The 19,262-nt window shown below is 36.6% G+C and overlaps 1 protein-coding gene across 1 annotated transcript in view; it reads right to left on the reverse strand.

Moving 5' to 3' along the window:
• Nucleotides 1-19,262, reverse strand: part of csmd3a (CUB and Sushi multiple domains 3a) — a 516,772-nt gene that overhangs the window by 240,827 nt on the left and 256,683 nt on the right. The window contains exons 32-34 of the mRNA XM_073847643.1: nucleotides 8,800-8,913; nucleotides 7,280-7,375; nucleotides 6,961-7,164 (exon numbers count right to left, since the gene is read on the reverse strand). Coding sequence (XP_073703744.1) covers nucleotides 6,961-7,164; nucleotides 7,280-7,375; nucleotides 8,800-8,913 — 414 coding nt within the window. The remainder of the gene's footprint in view (nucleotides 1-6,960; nucleotides 7,165-7,279; nucleotides 7,376-8,799; nucleotides 8,914-19,262) is intronic.

Below are 19,262 nucleotides of genomic sequence, written 5' to 3' on the forward strand. Positions count from 1 at the left end.
GGAAAACACACTCTAACTGGAATAAATTGAAAGGACTAGAAATGAATCTTCTGGCAAGCCTGACATTCTTTGTCACCTTTGGAGGGCTCAGTAAAGCAATTTTTATTTGCTTGTTGAGGCTTCGCCAGACATTGTGCTCAGCACCTTTTGTGTAGCTATCAATAAGCGTGAATCCTCTCTGGATGTTAACTACCGCAAGGGCGTTCTGTCTTCACAGGCAGTATTTGACGCTATCTGTCAAAGGCGCCGAGGCGATCTGGAGGCCCGAGTCAATCACTTTGTTTTCAATCGCCAGGTGCACCTCCGGGCAGCACGTCGTCGCTTTTGTACCGTGCAAAGAAAAAAAAAAACTGCCACACATCCGAATGTGCTTTAGCCTTTTCTTCTCCTTTCTGTTGCCTGGAAGAACGCGGTTAAATCAACGCAATTATTCAGTTGACTTCCATTTGGAGCGCATCTATATTCCACAGGTGATGTCCCATGCGCTCTCACGCCCCCGCTATAATCAAAAAGGTTTCCAGCTACGTTAATGTCATCATTAGCAGCCGGCGCTCAAAGAGAGGATGAGCACGTCGCTCGGGGCAGAGAGCAATTTCATGTAAATCAATGGAACGTGAGGAGCCGCCACCATAAATAGAGTAACACACATGTGGGTAAAAGCTAATGTTAACACTTGATCATGACTAGTATAAGCAAGTTGTCTGGTTTGCTAGCAACACTAGACTCAATCCGCCTCATTAATGCTGCACTCTAAAAGTTTAGTGTATGGCAACATTTCGCTGTCTCTTTTTTGTTTGTGAATGCATTGTTTATTTACTAAGTGCAACATTATTAAATTAATATTAAATTAAAATGGCAAAATAATGCTAATTAGATTAATTGCACAATTAATTTTAATTATAAGTAATATAATTGCAGAATTGATTTGTATCATTAGTAATATAATAATTTAATCAAATACATTATAATGTAATATTTATTTCAGATAAGAAAATACTAAATATATTCACTAAATATTAAATAATTACTTCTCTAATTGCAGAATTGGTATTATTAGCAATACTTTGTAATATAATATAATATAAAAATAAATTACATTTCAGTTTAGTTATTTTTTTTATTTTAGAATTAAATGTAACTAAAATGGCAAATTATGATTAATAATCTAATTGCAGAATTGGCATTTTTAGAAATATAATTTAATATAATATTTAATTACTGTATTATAATCACTTTTATCATTTTATAATTCTTATTTTTAGTTATTTTATTATTTTATATGCAGTTATTTTTTATTTTAGATAAAAACTACATATTAAATTAAAATGGAAAATAAAATTATTGCAGAATAAAAAAGATTAATTGTAGAATTTGGTATTTTTAGTAATATAATATAATACAATATATAATTTAATATAATATAATAATAATAATAATAATATATAAGTTTCAATCTAATTACTACTTTATCATAATAACTATTATAATTTTATAATTTCTTTTTTATAGTTTTTTATTTTGTTATTTTTATTTTACTTAAGTAAAGACTAAATATTATATTCAAATGGAAAATAAGATTAATTCTTTAATTGTAGAATTTGGTATTTTTAGTAATATAATATAATACCATTTTAATATTTCAATTCAATTACTATTTTTATTTTAATCACTTTATTATAATTTTATAACTCTTATTTTTAGTTATTCAATAATTTATATTTAGTTTATTTTATTTTAGACAAGTAAAATCTAAACATTAAATTAAAATGGCAAATTAAGATTAATGCTTTAATTGCAGAACTGGTATTTTTAGTAATATAGCAATACTATATTTTTACTACAATATAACTATATAATATAAACATTTCAATATTTAAATTTAATTATTATTTTTACTATAATCACTTTATTAGAATTTTATAATTATAATTTTTCGTTTTAAAAATGTTAGATTAGTAAATACTAAATAATAAAGGGAAAAAAATTAATGCTGCCACCCTAATTTAAAAAAAGTTTTAATTGCAGAATGTATTATTAGTAGTAATAAAACTGCATAATAAATATGTGTTATTAGAAATATAATAAAATAATATAATATTTTAATTAAATTTAAATTTCATCTAAATTTTATTTTAGATTAAATATTAGATATACTAAATTATATTATTAACAATATAATACTACAATTATTTATTTTGGATTAGTAAACAAAACATTAACACCTTAAAATGTTAAATTAAAATGATCATCATCACTCTAATTTAGATTAATGCTCTAATCGTAGAAGTATTGATGAATAAAATATAACAATATGACATTAATAAATTTAACATTAATTATAATTATTTTAGATAAATTAAATATACTAAAAATTACTTATTCATTACTAATTATTAAATTAAAATTAATGATCTAAATAAATAATTCGTATTTAACAGATTGTTATATAGAGATATATATTTTCCCTGTATAGCTACTTTTCAAACAGGTACTTCAGTACTGGTAAGTTTTATCCAAAGATTCCTATTATTACATCTTTTTAATGCTAAAATGATGGCAATGATAGCAATCTTTCTGCAGTACTGGCACCATCTCAATTTACCAACCCTGAGCATGTGACTGACAGGTGACAGCGGATGTGTGTCAAAACAGGTCTGCGCATTATTATCTCTAATAAAAGGTTGAAATGGAGGCAGAAGGAGATCTGACATGTCTGAAACTGAACCCGTGCCTCCCACGTGAGGACCACGACCCAGCATGACAGAAGACTGTGCGCTAACCGCTAGGCCACGACATTAGCTGCTGAATAATGAGCATCACAAACGTCCCCGTGCATGCATGTTATTTTGAGAATTATTTCAGGAGACACGGCATAAATTGACAAAGGTGAATGCAGGAATGGACACATGGGCCTGCAGCACCTGTGCAGAAAATGCCATAAAGAAGAATTACGTGGAGCGGTTACCAATAGCAACCCTGTGTGCTAAACCCACACACTGTAAAAATGAATATAAAACTCCTGGTGATTCATTGAGGCTTTTCCCTTTAGCGGAAATAATCGATGATAACAGGTGTTACTGTCAGAGGTGCGGCTTGTGATTTACCCTCTTACAGCAAAACTGCACGAGACAGCACAGAAGGGAAGAATTTGATCATTTTCAGTTGTTAATTTCAAGGAGGAGTTATAAATAAATTGACACGTTTCATTAGTTATTAAAGGGATAATTCACCCCAAAATGAAGATTGCTGCACTTTATTCACCCTCAAGCTATCCAAGATGACTTTTTTCTTCAGTAGAACAGTAAAGATGATTTTTAGCTGAAACTGTGGTCCTTGGTGATTCATAAAATGCAATTTAATGGCTACCAGCATTTGAGTCTCAAAGAAGAGTGTATTAGGGAACACAAAATGATTATCTATGGTTTCTAAAAAGTCTTATGAAGCGAAATGATCACTCTGCAAGAAACTGAATATTATTTACAACAATATTACCTCTAATCCAGAGCCTCAGGCAAACAGAGTTTGATTATTTTGCTTGAACTAATTCTTTCGGACACTTTGTTTCAATAAACTGTTAATTTACACAATAACAAAACACATATGTGACCCTGGACCACAAAACCAGTCTTAAGTCGCTGGGGTATATTTGTAGCAATAGGCAAAAATACATTGTATGGGTCAAAATTATAGATTTTTCTTTTATGCCAAAAATCATTAGGATATTAAGTAAAGATCATGTTCCATTAAGATTTTTTGTAAAATTCCTACTATAAATATATCAAAATGTAATTTTTGATTAGTAATATGCATTGTTAAGAACTTGGACAACTTTAAAGGTGATTTTCTCAGTATTTAGATTTTTTTGCACCCTCAGATTCCAGATTTTCAAATAGATGTATCTCGGCCAAATATGGTCCTATCCTAACAAACCATACATCAATAGAAAGCTTATTTATTGAGCTTCCATATGTTGTATACATCTCAGTTTTAATTTTCAGTTTTGTGGTCCAGGGTCACATATGCAATTACATTATTAACTTAAAGCACCAAATAATAATGTAAAACTCTGTTATACATGTCTACTAATATAAAGTCAATAAACTTGTCTTCATCAGCTCACCTTTTGAGATAAACAATGAGAAAGTGACTCAGTTCACTGAATCAGTTAGAACACTGAATCAGTTTATTCATCATAGGATCGCATAGTCTGATTGACTGTCAGAAAGTTAGTTTTGACTGAGTATTTTGTAGATCTGTGCTGAGTTGCAAACTTTTTCAAACAATTCAGACTAAACTGGGGAACTGATTAAACTAGTTCACTAAAAAGAACCGATTCAAAAGAATGATTCATTTGCAAACCAGATATCACTCCGGACTGTTTGCCTGAGGCCCTGGATTACAGGTAATAATGTTGTGAATAATATCCTGTTTCATTTCTCTTCATAAGACCTCAATATATCATCAGGAGCCATGGGAATTAATTTTGTGTTGTCTGATATGCTTTTTTTGACTCACAAAGTGAAAGTAGCCACTGACTTGCATTTTATGAATCAACAAGTACCACAGTTTCAGCTAAAAATCATCATTACTATTCGCCTGTGGGAAGGCCTGAGGATGAGTAAATCACCAGCAAATTAAATTTTTAGATCAACTATTCCTTTAATATTATTTATAAAATGTGAGGCTGATCCATACAGTGATTTTACCATTAGGAAGGCATTTACATAGAAATCTTAAGGTAGGCTAAGCAATGAAAAAAAAAAAAAAAAGCCTGCTAAATCCAAGGATAAGAGTAAAGGTGAAAAATGATGATGAAGGGATATCTGGAGAAAAAAACAGTATATGATACTGAGCACTGTAATACAAAATCATGTCTATTTGTGCTATATGCTGAGAAAATGATGGCGCATTGTTTGGTTGGTGAGAGCGTAAGGATTGTGGCAGTGCTTCTATCGCCTGTTGATTCTCTCATAGGAGCATTTCTATTAAATTGCATGAGGATACGGCTAGAAGGAAAGTATTCTGTCAACTTGCATCAAGAGATTTCCCCGAGATTCGCATTTACTTGAAATTGCATTTCATGGGGGCCTCCACACTGTGTGAACACTCCTGTATCCATTAGCTCCCAGCACATTTATTTTTAATAAAACCCCCTCAAATCTCTCTGGCTCTGTTGCACAACACAGTGAGTGACTTCTAAGGACCAGCATCCAAACCGCTATGGAACTACATAGGTGACTGATTCTGGAACACTCTACAAATGCTACAAACTCATACAAATAGTGTTCCTTATGTAAAGCACAGAGTAGATTCAACTTCAAATTGATTTAAATGCAATTTGGCAATGACATGTTGCTAGGCAAAGATTGTGATAATTTAATTACTTAATCATGCCTAAAACTTCACACAAATAATAGGTAAAATAGTACAAAAAAGGTATTTATATATTGCATACATTTTATATTATATATATTATGCTAATCTATGAAATAATAGACATTTATAAACACTAATATTAAAATCTATAAATACAATTAAATAATAATTTAAGCATAATTAGTAACATCTAAAATGCAATAAACTAAATTAAATTAAATTATGAGTTAATTATGCTAAAAACATATAATATTATAATAAATAAAATTTAGGAAATATAATTAAAGTATATAATCTTTAATAGTAACATTAAAACTTTTTAAAAATATATTCTATATGTATTATTATAATTATATAAATAAAACAAAACAAAGCATATCATAACTGATTAATTTAATTCAATTTATTTTATAAACACTATTCAAAAAATAAATAAACATTTTTTTTTTTTACATTTTACATTTAATAATAATACATTTAATAATATTTATTTAATAATAAATAAAAATGGAAAAATCAATGCTGTCAGTCTAATTTAAAATAATGTTTTAATGGCAGAATTTATTACTAGTAGTAATATAATTGCAGAATGAATTTGTGTAATTATTAATATAATAAAATATAATATTTTAATAAAATATCAGTTTTCACCTAATTTTAGATTAAATATCAGATAATATAATAAAATATTACAATTATTTAATAATAATAATAATTTGAAATATTAAATTAAAAATTATCATCAATTTAATTTAGATTAATGTTATAATTGGATAACTGAATATTAAAATAATATAGATTAATTAATAAAATATGAGTATATTTAAAAAATAATCAAATTTATTTTTATACATTAAATAGACTATAAACTAATTATTAATTCATATTCTTAACTATTAATAATTGAAGTAATACTTAAGTAATAGTAAAATAAAATGAACTACATTTTAAATAATTTCAAAGATATACTTTATTATATTATACTACTAACATTAATAATATAAAAAATACAATTTAAGAAATGTATTCAAGGTATAACATCTTGAATAATTTGGATAAATTTCTGTATTATGTTGTCCAAAAAGTATTTATTAGAATATAGTAATATAATATACAAAGACATATGAAAACACAATTAATAATTGACTTATATACTTTAGTAATGTAGTCTTAATTTACTTAATTTCATTAAAATGCATTAATTATATAAATAAAAATTTAAGACATTTAATGAAAGTATAAAAATTTTGATTTAATTGTATTGAGATAGACAATGTAAACATCCATTTAAAATTATTTAAGTCATAATGTGCCTTATCAACATTTCTCTCACTTTTCGCTAAGCTCTTTTGCAGTGCATTATGGGAATGTCTTCTCCATAAGTACATGCAATACTGCCTTAAAATAAGTCTAGGATGTGCCTAAAATGCTGCCTTATGAGGGCAGCACACTAAGTTTTGGAACAGAGCCTCTATCTCAGTCTGTCATCTGGTCATATCTGACGTTCACGCCACAGGTCTTCCCCAGCAGCAGGGGGCAGCAGGGGGCAGCATTGAGCGGACAGACGTGTGGGGGTGTACATACCGACACATGTTGGCACTGTGCCGTTCCATTGGGCCAGCGAGTTGGGCACTGCCTCACACCTGATGGCAGTGGCACCATGAAGAGTGTAACCTGGGTTACATTCGAAAAGCACCACCGTGCCCAATCCAAAGTCATTCCCAATGCGCTTCCCGTAGCGAGGCTCGGGCACGGAGCTGCACTGGGAGGCGCTGGTCCTCGGAACAGCTGCAGAAATGCAAGAAGAGAAATGTTGTGGTTAAATACTTTTACTCAAAACATACTGCGTACAGAATTATTTACTACATATACGTTTTCTAGAGATTAGTTGAGAAGTGCATACCTTGATAGACAAAATGAAAACCTTTAGCTGTGTTTGGGCCCTCAGTTTTGAACCTGATGGTGATTTCATTGGCAGAGCTCAGTGGCAACGGCTCTCCTATGAAATGAGAAATTTGAGGAAAAGGTGAGGAAAAGAAAAACAGTTCTGTTATCTGTCTGCAGCTTCAACAATGGCATAAATGAGACCATCAACATGTCTGCTGAGAGCTGCCACATAGACAAGGCCTTCAGTAGGCCAGCAAGGGCAGGTCAAAGATCAGAGACTAGTGTGAAAATGCATGTTTTGCATCCTTTTCTAATTCAATACAGATTATAGCATATACAGACTATATAATATAGTATAATTCAAGTGAAAATTGTAAATAATATAATTACATAAAGTTTTATAATAGAATAGAACAGAGCATTAATCATTAGGATTACTGTTGTATAATAAATTAGGGTGACAGCATAAATTTTTATTTTAATTTAATGTTCAGTATGTGATATTTAATATTTAATATATTTATTATTATTATTAATAATAATAATAATAATAATTAATATTCTTAATATTAAAATACAATATATTATTATATATAAATATATTTTAAATGAGATTAATCACATTTTGGATTATACTAGAACACAAAAAAATGCGAATTATTTGAAATGTAAAATAAAACTATATTTATATTATAAAATATAAACAATTACATACAATTTATTAAATTCTATACTAAATTACTAAAACACTTAAATGAATTAAACTGAATTATAAATTAATTCATGATATTTATTTTTTATATTTAGATTACTAGATTACTAATCTATTACTTTATTTTATCCAAAATACAGCAAAAACAATAAAATTATGAAATATTATTGCTATTTAAGAGAACTGTTTTCTATTTAAATATATTTTCAAATGTAATTTATTTCTGTGATTTTAAAGCTGAATTTTTAGCATCATTACTCCAGTCACATGATCCTTCAGAAATCATTCTAATATTCTGATTTGCTGCTCAAAAACATCTATTATTATTATGTAGAAAACAGCTGAGTAGAATTTTTTCAGGTTTTTTCGATGAATATAAAGTTCAGAAGAACAGCATTTATCTGAAATAGAAATCTTTTGTAACATTATAAATGTCTTTATCATCAACTTTGATTAAAGCATCCTTGCTAATTAAAAGTATTTTCTATATGTTCAAAAACTTTTGACTGATAGTGTATTATATTATATTGAAATATCGCAGAATCTGAAATATTTGTTTGTTTCACATCAAAATCCTAGAATTTTCTTTTTATTTTAAATTTGTTTTTCAATCTTTTTATTTTCAATTGACATGCAGTTGGGATTTTCTGGATCCCAAAAGCATGTCAGAAGCGCATTAACAGCAACACGACATTGAGCGCAGCAGAAGCGTTTTGAAGATGAGATCTGACTGCGGCGGTCCTTCATGTAGTTTAATGTCATCTCATCTCAGAAGACGTGCCTCTAGTTGGTCTCATGCGGTGGCGGTAAACAAAGCCTTTTACCTGAGTGAGAGCCATGGGCAGAGGTGAGGAGCGGAGACTCCGTCGAGGGCCCGTCAAAGATCTCCAGCACATCATTAGGGGTCGCCTGGAAGAACATAAACTGGCCGAAGAGAACTGTAGTGAGAGACAGAGGGGGGGGGGGGGGGGGGGGGGGGAACAGAGTCTTCTTTAAAAAAGGCACAAACTAAAAACATACACTGTTGTTTACTAGCCATAACTCATTTGCTTTAGTACATAAGACCTGATTACAATGTATTTATATCTTTGCAGGTCAGTATAGCATCTCTACAAATTTTTCATCAGTTCCCAGAGGAAGGTTTTTATGCTGAGGTGTTGCTCTTTCATAGAATGAAATCGAGTCTGCTTGAAATCAAACATGACCCTATTTACTTTAAAACAGATGTAGACAAAATGAGTTAAAGTGGGAAATCACTGCTGGCAAAACTGGGCTTTATTAAAAGTTGCTTGATTATGCAATAGAAACACAATTTCATTTTTTTGAAAACATTTCAGGTTTTCTCCTCTTCAGGGCTAAAAAGAGGAAAAAGGGAAAACTTCTACAACCATAATACACCGGGGTTTGCATCCATCCATCCATCCATCTATCATTCTATCTATTATTTTTTTAATTTATGCACCAATCTATCTATCTATCTATCTATCTATCTATCTATCTATCTATCTATCTATCTATCTATCTATCTATCTATCTATCTATCTATCTATCTATCTATCTATCATTCAATCTGTTGATCGATCCATCCATCCATCCATCCATCCATTCTATCTTTCAATCTGTTGTTCCATCTATCATTCTATGTTGTATTTGTCTAAAGATGCTTTGAGTAATTATTAGAAATATTATTGTAATACTATTTACTTATTTTTTTATTTGTAGATGTATTTATATTATTGTAAAATAATAAAAAATAACCTAAATTAATTTAATGATGCATTGATTTTTATTCTTAATTCCCAATAAAACAATTTTAAATATTTAAATAAATACTTATTTAAAAATATTTTCATATATGTCTCACTAATGACTATGCACTGAAAAGTTATATATTTTATTGCAATTGAATCATATGATGATTTATTTATTTATTTATTCATTCATACATGCGGAATTAGACAAAATTGATATATTGGATATCTCATTTGTCCTTTGCAAGCCGTAAGAGAAATGACGTTCTCTCGTAGTTGCTTTGAAAGGGACCTTGGGTGAAACAAGTAGTCCTAGAGCTAATAAAACTTCCAGTATATGACACCTTCGGCAATATAGCTCATATTTCTGTCCCCCCTTATAGCAATGCTCCCAACACAATCATCACTTATTGAATTTAGCAGTAACCAACTCTCCCGAAGTCACAGCACAAAAGCCCTAACCAGAGATTCAAACTTCTGCAGGGAAATGCAATAAATTAATATTGCAACTCTAAATAAAGCTATAAAACAGCAAAGGAGTCGATAGTCAAACTCTAAAGAGAGTAAGTGAATCTGGTTCGCCCGAGGGGCTCGCAACAGAGTCTGCCTACGGGCGATCGCCGTACATTAGACAGATGATAAAACACTATAGAACGCCAGAGCACAAGGTGAGAAAAACAGCGCCATATGTTTGTCATTTCCTATGAATAATTCACAGTCAAACTTGCTCGCGCTTTCTACTTTCAGGCATTTGAAAGAAATTTATTTCCTGTAATTGGAGGAGGTACGGTAGTTGCACATTTGTTTCGTTTGAAAGCAGCAGCACATTAAGGCAATTTCAGCAATACATGATGTTAACCTGAGGAGGGAAAGCAAAGAAACAGTCAACTCACACAAAAGACTGTAGATTGTAAGAAATAAATCTGTAAAATAACAGAAAAAGTACCGGAAGCTCATTATCGTAACATTATCTACTCATTTTACTGCCATTTCTGTGCTTTAATTAATACTGTGTTGTTACCTGAATTATCCACAGCTGAACAGTAAAACTGCCTGCTTTTCTTCAAAAAATCTTTCAGGTTTCACAAATTCTTTTTTTTTTCTTTTTTTTTTTTTTTTAAGCATTTTGTATATTTAAACCCTTTCCAGCAATGACTGTATGATTTTGAGATCCATATTTTCACACTGAGGACAACTGAGGGACTCATATGCAACTATTACAGAAGGTTCAAATGCTCACTGATGCCCCAGAAGGAAAAACAATGCATTAAGAGCCGGGGGTGTAAACTTTTGAACAAAATGAATTTAAATTTTTATTTTGACTAAATCTCTCATTTTTTTTCATTTAGTATTGCCCTTCAGAAGCTACAGAGGATACTTACATATTTCCCAGAAGACAAAGTAAGTTCAGGAACATACACACATATACTGTATATATATATATATACATACATATATATATTTTGGATGCATTTATTTAATAAATTTAAAAATAGAGTAAAAACGGTCATATGTGACCCTGGACCACAAAACCAGTCTTAAGTATCAAAGGTATATTTGTAGCAATAACCAAAATTACATTGTATGGGTCAAAATTATAGATTTTTCTTTTATGCTAAAAACCATTAGGATATTAAGTAAAGATCATGCTCTATTACGATATTTTGTAAATTTCCTGCCATAAATATATCAAAACTTAATTTTTGATTAGTAATATGCATTGGTAAGAACTTCACTTGGACAACTTTAAAGGCGATTTTCTAAATATTTAGATTTTTTTGCACACTCAGATTCCTAACAAACCATACATTAATGGAAAGCTTATTTATTCAGCTTTCAGTATCATTTTCATATATCTCAATTACAAAAAATTGACCCTTGTGACTGGTTTTGTATTCCAGGGTCACATATTATGGAATATTGTTACAATTTAAAATCACTGTTTTAACAATTTTATCAATTTAATTTGAACAAATTTACATTTAACCCTCTGGGGTCTGAGGGTGTTTTGGGGCCCTGAAGAAGTTTTGACATTTGTGCTTTTTTCAGTATCTTAAAAACATATTAATGGCTAAAGTCTTATTTATTTTGTAATCAGCACATATTGGGCTACAATAATATGCAAGCAACATGAATGTACATGTTTGTGTTTTTGAGAAAACGTCTCGGGTTACGTATGTAACCTTAGTTCCCTGAGGACAGGGAACGAGACGCTGCGTCCTGGTTCAGGACACTTTGGGAACTGCCTTCAGCATGACCGGTTCTGAAACAAGCTATAGAACAACGACAGTGAACTTGACACTGTCCGGCGCCAGCCTATGACATCATCAACAGGCGCCTGCTAGTATAAAAGCAGGTGCCTGAGAGCACAACACCATCTTTTTGTCGGACGGAGGTCTGTGCAGGGCCCGAGGCATGGCCCTGAGACGCAGCGTCTCGTTCCCTGTCCTCAGGGAACTAAGGTTACATACGTAACCCGAGACGTTCCCTTCCGGAGGGAACTCTACGCTGCGTCCTGGTTCAGGACACTTTGGGAACGCTTATACCAACTCCGCCATGCCGAGGGATAGGTGATCAAACTGACTGAATGAGGAGTCAAGAAGGAAATCACCCCTGCATCAGCGAGAGTCGCTGGGGCCCAGTGACCTGCCACGGCTAGCCCGGCTACCTGTGCACACAACTCTCAAGCGTGGAGGCCTAGAGGAAGCCTACTACACTTAGCTCCCTAAGTGAAGGAGCTCATAAACGCCCTGACCATAAGGGGCGGAGTTTAGGGAATGGAGGTCTCGGCAGGGCAAACGCCTGCTCTAGGGACCTGACAACATTCAGTGCTACAGGTATAGATGGGGAAGCGGAGCTTCTGGAGAATGGAGGCTTCATAAAAGACTCTCTAAAAGAGAGGAAGCCTGACAACATTCAATCCACTAGCTCTTAGGAGTGGAGGTCTCAAAATAACCCTCCAGTGAGGGGAGACCTGGCTACACTCACGCTTGAAAGTACTGAAAGCGGAGCTTCTGGAGAATGGAGGCTTCATAAAAGACTCTCTGAAAGAGAGGAAACCTGACAACATTCCATCCACTAGCTCATAGGAGTGGAGGTCTCAAATAGCCCTGCAGTGAGGGGAGACCTGGCTACACTCACGCTTAAAAGTACTGGAAGCGGAGCCTCTGGAGAATGGAGGCTTCATAAAAGACTCTCTGAAAAGAGAGGAAACCTGACAACATTCCATCCACTAGCTCTTTAGGAGTGGAGGTCTCAAAATAACCCTCCAGTGAGGGGAGACCTGGCTACACTCACGCTTGAAAGTACTGAAAGCGGAGCTTCTGGAGAATGGAGGCTTCATAAAAGACTCTCTGAAAGAGAGGAAACCTGACAACATTCCATCCACTAGCTCTTTGGAGTGGAGGTCTCAAATAACCCTGCCGTGAGGGGAGACCTGGCTACACTCACGCCTAGAAGTACTGGAGGCGGAGCCTCTGGAGAACGGAGGCTTCACAGAAGACTCTCTAAAAAGAGAGGAAACCTGACAACGTTCAGTCCACCAGCTCTTAGGAGTGGAGGTCTCACTAGCCCTTCAGTGAGGGGAGACCTGGCTACACTCACGCCCGGAGGAAAAAGCCTATACTCGACACTGGGGCTATTCAGTGAGGCTGCATGGCCTATGCAACCCGAACTACCCTAGTGGAGCTTCTGCTCAGAGGGAATCTACAGAGTGGAGGTCTCATGACCTAACTACACTTGACACTGCCGACGGCCTGTGAGGCTGAATAGCCTGTGCAGCAGGCCTGTCTAAGTGGAGATTTCCCGAGGAGTGGAGGCTTTGCCGAAAGGAAGCCTGGCAACACTCTGTGAGTGAGGCTGGCAATGTTCTGCGAGCAGCAGAAGGACTCTAAGAGTGGAGGTCCCAAGACCTACTACACTTCAACACTGCAGGCGTTCATCGAAGCTGAACAGCCTAACGACAGTACTGCCTGAGTGGAGTCTGGAGAGTGGAGGCTTTCTAAAGAGGGAGCCTTACACACCTCCGTGCTTAGCAAGGAAGAACTCTGAGAGTGGAGGTCTCATGACCTAGCTACACTCTAGCCTTGAAGGTCATCCGCGAGGCTGACTAGCCTTTGCGACAGAAATACCTTCATTTTGGAGCTCTCCTGGAGAGTGAGGCCTGAGGAGGCCCGACACTCGATCCTGCTAGCAGCGCTATCTGAATTGGAGCTGGAAAACTAAAAGGTTTTTGAGAAAAACCAGCTCAGAGAATGGACACGGAGGAACCCTGCGTGGTCCATGGGAGAAAGGAACCTGCCTTTACGGGAGGGACCTTACCATGAGTATGGATTTTAGTGAAGTGCCTGAACAGTGCACTTACCACTCACGTGGATTTTAGAGAATGCCCAAAGACTTCGCGTGAGCAAACACCACAAATGTGGTTTTGAGTAGGTGTCCTGAGCATAGCGAGGATCACCAGATTTGCAGTCTCTAGGCGATAGCGGAGCCTGAAAGCGGAGCTTCTGGAGAGGGGAGGCTTCAGCAGAAAGACTCTCTAAGCGAGAGGAGGCCTACGACGCTCTCCCTAGGAAACTCTTCAGAGTGGAGGCCTCAGGTAAAACCCTCTAGGCGAGGGGAGGCCTGACTACACTCGACGCTCAAGAAAGGCAGATACTCACAGTCAGAGCCAATAATGAAAAATTCTCATTTATCATCTAGCTCTGTGTAGTGGAGGCTCCGAGACTACATCTCCAAGGAGAGAAGCCTACAACACTAGTTTTTGGTGAGTGGAAGACTGCACTCCCCCAAAAAATAGTCAGCGAGGCACTCATGGGCCTGCCAGCTGCTATAACTGTGAGAGTGAAGGTCTCAGTACTGTTGGCTGTGACAGAGGGAGACCTATTACACTGTGCTATCAAAGGAGTTGTAAAACTTAAGGGTTTTGGAACCAACTCTAAAAAATGGGCACGGAGGATTATCCTGCGTGGTCCAACCCGTGAGGGATTTGAAGAAGGAACCTGCCTTTACGGGAGGAACCTTACCATAAGTATGGATTTTAGTGAAGTGCCTGAGTAGTGCACTCACCACTCGCGTGGATTTCAGAGAGTGCTCAAAGACTTGCGTGAGCAAACACCACTAACGTGGATTTAAGAAGGTGCTCTAAGCGTTTCGCGAGAAAGACACCTGTATTATCCCGGGTGATAGCAGAACCCGGAAGCGGAGCTTTCAGTGAGGGAGGCTTTAAGCTCTCGAACATAAGCCTGACGACGCTCAACTGAGGAAGCTCTATCGAGTGGAGGCCTTGGAATACACGCCCTCTCATGGAAGGGAGGCCTACTTTGTATTACACTCAACGCTTGTAGTGACAGGTCCACGGAAAGAGTTCACAAGCTGCCTTAACCTTGTGTTCTCCCGGCCTGTATTTCTGGGAAGTGGAGGCTTAACAGAAACACCTCACATAGAGGGAGCCTAGCAACACTCGACCCAGTAAAAAGCTCTCATGAATGGAGGTCTAAACATGACCTGCCACATTCAGCGCTAAGAAGTATTATCTTTATATGTCTCTCTTCACAGAGGACTTCACAGAGAGGAGGCCTCCTAGGCCTGCTACACTCAATTCTACTTCAAAGCGGGGCTCTTTAAAGAGAGCGGAGGCTCCAGTAAAACACCTCTCTCTCAGAGAGGGAGCCTTGACAACGCTCTATTCACCCTAGCACACAAACTCCCAGGAGTGGAGGTCTCACATATGTGTATATGAAAATACACAGGGAAGGTACCTGACCACACTCATGCAAAAAGAGTATTACTCTTAGCAGGGTTTGAGTGAGCGGAGGCTTCGGCAGAGCGATACTCCGCCTGAAGCAGCTTGACAACGCTCAAGAGGGTTATTCTCGTATGTATATGTATGTTGGATCATGTCTACACCAAGCTCACTCTAGCGGAGGTTTCAAAACCTGACAACGCTTAACCCACGAGGGGGTTTCTACGAGTGGAGGTCTCTACACACTGTTTTCTTTTATAAAACGAGGGGAGACCTGGCTACACTCGGCACTTGGTGGCAGTAGAACTCGAGAGGAGCTCGAAACTGCAATAGTAAACACCCAAGCGGAGCTGGTAGACAAAGGAAAACATACACATACACGCTTGAATATTTTATTAAAGTGTCTTTACTGTTCACATACCGGGCCAACAGATGGAGCCTAGGTCTCATCGTTGGCCCAGCCCCGGAGTCAAGGGGAAAAGGAAGGGGCAGGTAGCCCCAAACTGGCGACCTGGCCTCGTCTCTGGCCCTTGGGCCAGGACGGGCCTGGTTTCCCCCCGGTGTTTAGGTGGAGGCGTGGACCGGCAAGGGATGCAAATCCCCGGGGCTCGGTCCAGATCTTTCAGCAGATCAGCCTGGTGCGCCTCTGCAACACTGCCATCGTGTGCAGAGGAGCACCGGCCACTGCCGCATATGCTTTGGAGCCTTCAGGGTCGATGTCCCTCGCTCTGAGAGATAGTTCGCAACCGTCAGCGAGAGACATCGTCACATATCCGCGCCCGTGCATTCCCTCGACATCAGCATGATTCACATGCCGATGCCTGTGAATGCGGGCTGAATATGGCCTGTCCCATTCCCTCTCGATCTCTTAAGCAGATCAGGAAGGAATGGGAGGCTCACAGGAGTTGGCTTTGTCATGGCCCGGAAGAAGCCGCTCGTCTAGTCTGCCGAGAGCGGCCTCTTCCCTCGCGGGCTTCCACTGTAGATACAAGCGGGCAGCCGCGCGGTCCATAACAGACATCAACTCTTCATATGCGGGGCAGAGAGGCTGCATGGGCTCAAACGAGCTCATATTTGTTCCATTTCAACCTCCTGCTCGCCCTGGCTTGAAGCCAAAAGAGCACTCGCTGCAGAACCGGAGGATGTGAGAGACAACACATCATCCGCTAGCAGCGCATTCTCGTCTCCGGCTGACGTGCGCGAGCCATTAAACGCTCTCTCAAACTCGTCAGCCAGCTCCACCTGTGAGCCCCGCAATCTCAGCCGCCGAGCAGCCTCAGCTGTGGCGGGACCGGAGCAGCGTGGGGCAGATGGATGGCCCGATTCCCTCGAGAAAAGGGCCAGACGAGAACGGAGTTTCTTCAAAGTGAAACTCTCACAATGAACGCGCTCCGCTCTTCTAGAGCCGAGCGCGCGTGCTCTTACACCTAAACACACCAAACAAAGGTCGTGTGCGTCATCAAGTGTCAGATTTCTCTGACACGGATCCGCACACTTCCTAAACAGTTTTCTTTCTCTAGGCATCGCTGTACTCACTCGTTTAGAACAGAGGACTCTGAAGACAAAAAGATGGTGTTGTGCTCTCAGGCACCTGCTTTTATACTAGCAGGCGCCTGTTGATGATGTCATAGGCTGGCGCCGGACAGTGTCAAGTTCACTGTCGTTGTTCTATAGCTTGTTTCAGAACCGGTCATGCTGAAGGCAGTTCCCAAAGTGTCCTGAACCAGGACGCAGCGTAGAGTTCCCTCCGGAAGGGAACTACGTTTATGCGTGGTTAGTGAAAAACTAAAGTTTTGAAGTCACTGAAATAAGGCCATGAAGCACATACAGAACATTTGTTAACTAGACTTTTGAGAATTGGATGTGGTAGGCTAGAATTTTTTCAACCAAATGATGTGAAAATCATCTCGTTCACTCGTTCAGAAAAAAACAACATATTGATGTAAATTTTATAAAACATGTTTTGTTTTAAACCAAATGTTGTTAGATTTATATTTTAAACAAGCCCTAATATCCTTAATTCATCTTAATTCTCAGTCTCATGAATATTAATGTGGTGATGTTCAACATTGCTAGGTGGACTTCCTGGAGTGCTCAGTTATGACACTAATTAATATTCATGAGATTTGTCTTAGCCACAGTATAGTATAAATTTCCATCCTTTGGTTAAGATTGCTTTAATATTTTTACTAGGGCCGGGACGCGATTAAAAAATTTAATTTAATTAATTAGAGGCTTTGTAATTAATTAATCGAAATTAATCGCATTTTAATCGCATATAAATATTTGACCTGAGAACAGTGAGAAGTAAGATTTTTACATGGATTTTTAGTATACCATTGAATAATGACTGAATACATAAGCTTAAGCAACAAAATATTGTTTATTTTTGTTCAACCAAGTCCAACAGACCAGTGCAATATTGCCATTAAGTGTAGCAATAGGCTCGATGTGCTACAGTGATATGCCAATTCCTTGTTGCATAGCTTGCACACAACCATGCTCTTATCGACGCTTCCATCCATTCGTTTTTTATAACACAATTTCCCATCCACAGGGCCAACCAAAGCGGTCTCATCAGCTTTTTTGTCCATGTTCACTGTGGTTTGTTTTGCTGCGTCCCAATTCGCCTACTTATACTATGCCCTATAAGTATGTACTCTTTTTGTGAAGAAAAGTACATACTTTTGAGTTTGTAGCAGATTAGTAAGCTTTGGGACATACTACTTCATCATAACTGCTTCTTTAACGGACGCTCTGTTGCTTAGTTACCTGAATCCTGTCACTGTTTAAACTGCCCTGTCAATCATCACAGTTAACATTATCTACATTTAGTTTAATTTAATTTCCTACCGTATTAGAGAGAAATTAAGAGGCACGTTCTTTAACGAGTCTTTCATGCCGAGAACTCTGCTCTTGTGTTTGCTTAATTATGCATTTAAACGTTAATGACCAAACCTATCATTATAAATGTTGCTGCACATGGAATATAACGCGGATAACATTTAAAAAATATTTTTTATCAGGTTACACACTGATTATTTATCACTCAAACCCCTTTCTCTACCTGTCCGTTGGTCGCGCATATCCTCCATGTTTGTAGTTTTTTAACACTTTTTATGCGTGTTTGTAGTTCTAATCGAATCCTCGTTCACGGCGCAGTGTGTTGCGGGCAATATTAGCCGTTAGAGTGTGCATTGATCGTTAAGTAGTAGACCATCCGGGAATCTTTGGAATACTTTTTTAAACATACTACGATTTGGGACAACCAATACTATTTAGGACGGACGCAACTTGTCTGAACGCTAGTTGGTGCTCCAGCATAATCGGTCCGCCGAATCTCATCCAGTGAGAAACGTTCCGCGATGCAAAACTAAGTGCGATTAAAATGCGTTAAATTTTAACGCGTTATTTTTGTGTAATTAATTAATCTAAATTAACGCGTTAAAGTCCCGGCCCTAATTTTTACACAAACATTTTTCTTATTTTTTATAATATTAGTTCATTGGGATATCAGGTCTACAATGGAATATCTCCAGTTCAACAATTAAACATCAAATTTTAATGAAAAAAAAAAACAGTTTAGCAATATCTGTAGCGTTAATTATTTAAACAAAGTTTTTTTTTAATCTTTGCTCTATGAGAAGTTACAAGTGTTACTGTAATCTTATGATTGACTGAAGCATGCAGAGTCGAAACAGCTAACATATTACAGACATGTAATTATAAATTATAATGACAAATAACATAGCTCATCAATGAAAACAGTCAGAATTATATAGTCACTCTGCCA

Source organism: Garra rufa, chromosome 9 (genome assembly GCF_049309525.1).
Source record: "Garra rufa chromosome 9, GarRuf1.0, whole genome shotgun sequence".
NCBI lineage: Eukaryota > Metazoa > Chordata > Actinopteri > Cypriniformes > Cyprinidae > Garra > Garra rufa.